General features: G+C 47.1%; 1 protein-coding gene across 1 annotated transcript in view; it reads right to left on the bottom strand.

Annotated features, from left to right (window-relative positions):
* PARN (poly(A)-specific ribonuclease) overlaps positions 1 to 3,853 on the bottom strand; it is a 212,210-nt gene that overhangs the window by 166,340 nt on the left and 42,017 nt on the right. Inside the window, exons 9-11 of the mRNA XM_007951810.1 lie at positions 3,743 to 3,818; positions 1,461 to 1,571; positions 751 to 820 (exon numbers count right to left, since the gene is read on the bottom strand). Coding sequence (XP_007950001.1) covers positions 751 to 820; positions 1,461 to 1,571; positions 3,743 to 3,818 — 257 coding nt within the window. The remainder of the gene's footprint in view (positions 1 to 750; positions 821 to 1,460; positions 1,572 to 3,742; positions 3,819 to 3,853) is intronic.

Below are 3,853 nucleotides of genomic sequence, written 5' to 3'. Positions count from 1 at the left end.
GGTTCCGTCTGACCCACCCAGAATCCCCTAGAACCAAGCCTGCTAAGACAGCTGTGGCAAAGATGCAGCTTGGGGCTCTGGCACAGAGCCAAACTGTGGCCTGCTTGAGGACAGCAGCCATAACCGTAGTCTCAACCGTCCCAGGCACAAACCACACTTCGAAGGACTATTATTGAGATTCTTTGAAAATACTCTGAACTCCGACGTTTCCCTCAATCACACTGACTTCTCACAGAGAAGGCACCTGAGCAAGCTCTACTTCAGCGCATCCATTGGGACGAGGGCTCGGTGTACACGGAACCTCTCCACGGATAGTCTTCAAAGCCACCGCGCAAACAACATTTTCTTAGATTGCAAACACACGCTAACCACATAATAATACAAGCACAGACAAATGACCTCACATGTAATGGATGGTAGGGTAGGTTACGTATAATCGTGCATGGCAACAAACCAACCAACCAAGGCCTCCCCTATAGGAAAGTGAAATGCCAAACTACCAGTTCCTTTCTCTTGGAAGAGGCCATATGTCACCTTTAGCCATGCTTTCCTTCTTAGCCCATATATTTAATAAATTAATTCCCAAAGGTTTACTTCTGTTTTCACAAAACATCTGAGTCACTGGAGATAAGAAGTATTTTATCGAGAAGCACATCACACACCTCCCAGTCACCCTTCATCGACACTTCAAACTGCTGGCTCCTCTACAAGGAGACGGACTGTCGGGACTGGGGCTCTCTGATGACTCACTTGTTATAAAAAGGTTCGATGAGTTTGGATCTGGCCGACACGTGACTTTTTGGAGGACTGAGGAAAGAACCTAATGGGGAAAAGAAGCAGGGCATTAGACATCCACGCAGACAAGCCTAGAAGCTCAGGCAAACATACACTGAAATCTCGTGGTGGAACAGTTTGGAAAAGGGTAGTGGTAATGGTTGTACAAGGTGATGAACATAATCCATGTCACTGAATTAACTCAAAATTGCTAAAATGGCAAATGCGTCATTACGTGGTGAAAGCTGTAAGAGCTGGGACCCAATGGGACTGTCTTGTTTTTCTGGGTCTCATCATGTTTTCTGCTTTCGACAGGGTGCAGTCTTCCCGCTTTTCTATTGCTCTCTATTTAGTGGAAAATACTGCAGTTTTCCTTCTCTGATATGTTTCTGCCTTATACAGGTTTCAGCTTTCCCAGATTTTACTGTATGTTATATTTACCAAAATAAAAAAAAAAAAAAGTAAGAGAAATTCTATTGATATTTAACTGAACAGAAAGGTTCAGCAGTGGACCTGCAGGTGGTAAACACCACACAACATCAAGAGGACCCCAAGTCCCAATATCCCCTGACTCTAACCTCAAAACCTTCCCACTTCTAATTGGGTGAGTGGGACCCCGGGAAACAAGACGGGCGCGATCCTGCCCGACCCCCTGTACAGGTGGCGCCGAAACGTGGAATGAGCACCTAGGTAGTTGGCCATGGAGATGAAGCACAGGCCTGTGATGTACGCGTCATAGCCCGCCTCGTGCAGCTGCTCGGAAGCCGTGTCGTAACTGGGAAAGTCTTCTGCGCTTTCTAAAGGGAAAGAAGGAAAACGGTTTTCCCAAGGACACTGCAGAACATCAAGGCTGCTGTGCACCTTCCCTGCCAAACCCCAACCACAATCAGTCCGCGTTGCAGACAGTCCTGAAGCAGCAAAGGAAGAAAACAAACAATTATGTCCTAACGCTCTCTCCATACAAGGTTGTACGTTATCAGATAATCCTAAAAAGCCAAATCTGCTGCTGCTGAGTAGATTTCTACTCAAAGCAACCCTAGAGGACAGAGTAGAACTAACCCGCAGGCTTTCCAAGGCTGCAATCCTTATGGAGGTAGAATGCCACATCTTTCTCCTGTGGGTCCAAAGCACTGACCTTTCAGGTAGCAGCTGAGGACTTAACCACTGAGCAACCAGGCCCCTTTCTGAGACAATAAAGCATGTGTAGGCTACAGAAATGCTTGGCTGCATTCTCAAAGAGTTAGTCGAGACCTCCTCATCTCATCCTGTGGGTGCCACTTAGGACCACCCAGCACTCACGCCTCTGCTGATGCTTCCTGAGAGCAGGACAAGGGGTGGTTTCCCTTGCAGGTAACGGTCAGACCAGGGCCGAGCAGACGCTCCTGAGTACCGAGTAACAGCAGGGACCTGGAGCCACGGTGCCTGAGTCTGAACGCCGGTTTGTGTCGGCCAGTCCCTTCACCTCTGAGCCCGTCTATGCAGCCGTGCAACGGAAATGGGAATCAAACTCCTTCACAAGGATCTCGTGAGGATCAGCCCAGATAAAGGAGGCACAGCTCTCCCGTCCTGCCCGGCACATGGCAGACACCCGGGGCGGCCCTCTCACAAAGCAAAAGGTTCATATTCAGTACTGTCCTCAGCTATGTCTACAAGCCTAGAGAGCTACAGACATCAGGACCAAGGAACTCCAACCACAGCTGGACCAGAACTTGCTAGGATGCTGCCCTAGGAACCTGGAACCACTTCATAGGCAAGGTCATCCTGTCACATTGTCATCTTTTGCCACACTGATGTACAGATGTTGAGAGGATAAGTGCCCTGCTTTAGACTAAATTCTCTACCAAATTCCAGAATTTCATACAGAAATAATAAGATAAAACTGCAACCAAATCATTCTAGAAATGTACATCAAGGTGACAACAGAATCAAATCATGAACGGAAATTAACAGGGAAAAGACCACAACTGTGTTTACATCGATATAATGCTCTTCCAGCGAAAACTCTTTAACCTCCCTAAGTGTTCAAAATACGCTGTAAATTAAAAAAAAAAAAAAAAAAATAACCTCCCTAAGTGTTCAAAATACGCTGTAAATTAAAAAAAAAAAAAAAAAGGCCTTTCAATGTAGCCAATTAATACCTCTAATCTACCACCAGCTAAAGTCTATTATTTCTAAAGTCAATTACTCCCATTTATGGTTATTTAAAAAAGAAGGTCTAGCTTTTCTTTTCCTCCCATTTTTCTTAATTCTAGTTCTTGGAATAGTACCCCAAAAGGGAAGCATTTAGCTATAATCTTGGCTGGTTGAAGGAACCCCTCTGTCAACCACTGGTGCCCCTGTCAATGCCTTCAGGAGTTTCCAGGCTGGAGCTAACGGAATGTCGCTACAGCACCAGCAGCACCATTAGGGGGACACAGTCAGGGCAGCCGCACCTGGAGGGCTCCCCTGATACGGGGCCGGGGGGCGGGGGGGACTGGACCAAGACGCAGCAGAACTCGGGGCCTCCCTTCCCCAGGAGCACCCCTCCCGACTTCCGCTTTTCCTCACTGCTGCTGTTCCTACCCATAAACCAGTTCACAGCGGAAGTTCCTGGACTTTGCTGAGACACAGAATGTTTTCATTCTAGCCTGGCAATGTCTTTCCTGACATAAAGGGTCATAAAAAAGGAGGCTGCATCAAGTGTCGGGAGAAGTCCAAGCCTTAGGAAACAAAAGCACTGAAGCTCTCATTGCTAAACTTCTCAACGAAACAGCTGCCTCACTCTGTGAACATGAAACGGATGGGACATTAGAAGACCATCCTTACCCACCAGAAGCCAACATCAGTTCAATCCAGGACATGGGCAAGTCATCTCAGTGAAAGCCTACACACCTGCAAACAGTCTCTGCAACAACCCCACCTCTCCTGCCCAACACACATCAGAAATTATCAGAGTCTGGGGCTTTTCAGAACTGTTTTAGAGTCTTACCAACTTCTGGGGGGTTGAAAGGTGTCTCTTTTAACCGCTTTTCCAGTTCTGCAAGGGATGTGTTGGTAATGATATCCTGCAAACCAGGAAAGCAGAGAACTGTGAGTCTTC

Source organism: Orycteropus afer, unplaced genomic scaffold (assembly GCF_000298275.1).
Source record: "Orycteropus afer afer isolate SDZICR_OR568_19922 unplaced genomic scaffold, OryAfe1.0 scaffold00312, whole genome shotgun sequence".
Classification (NCBI taxonomy): domain Eukaryota; kingdom Metazoa; phylum Chordata; class Mammalia; order Tubulidentata; family Orycteropodidae; genus Orycteropus; species Orycteropus afer.
This window is presented reverse-complemented; position numbering and strand designations above follow the sequence as displayed.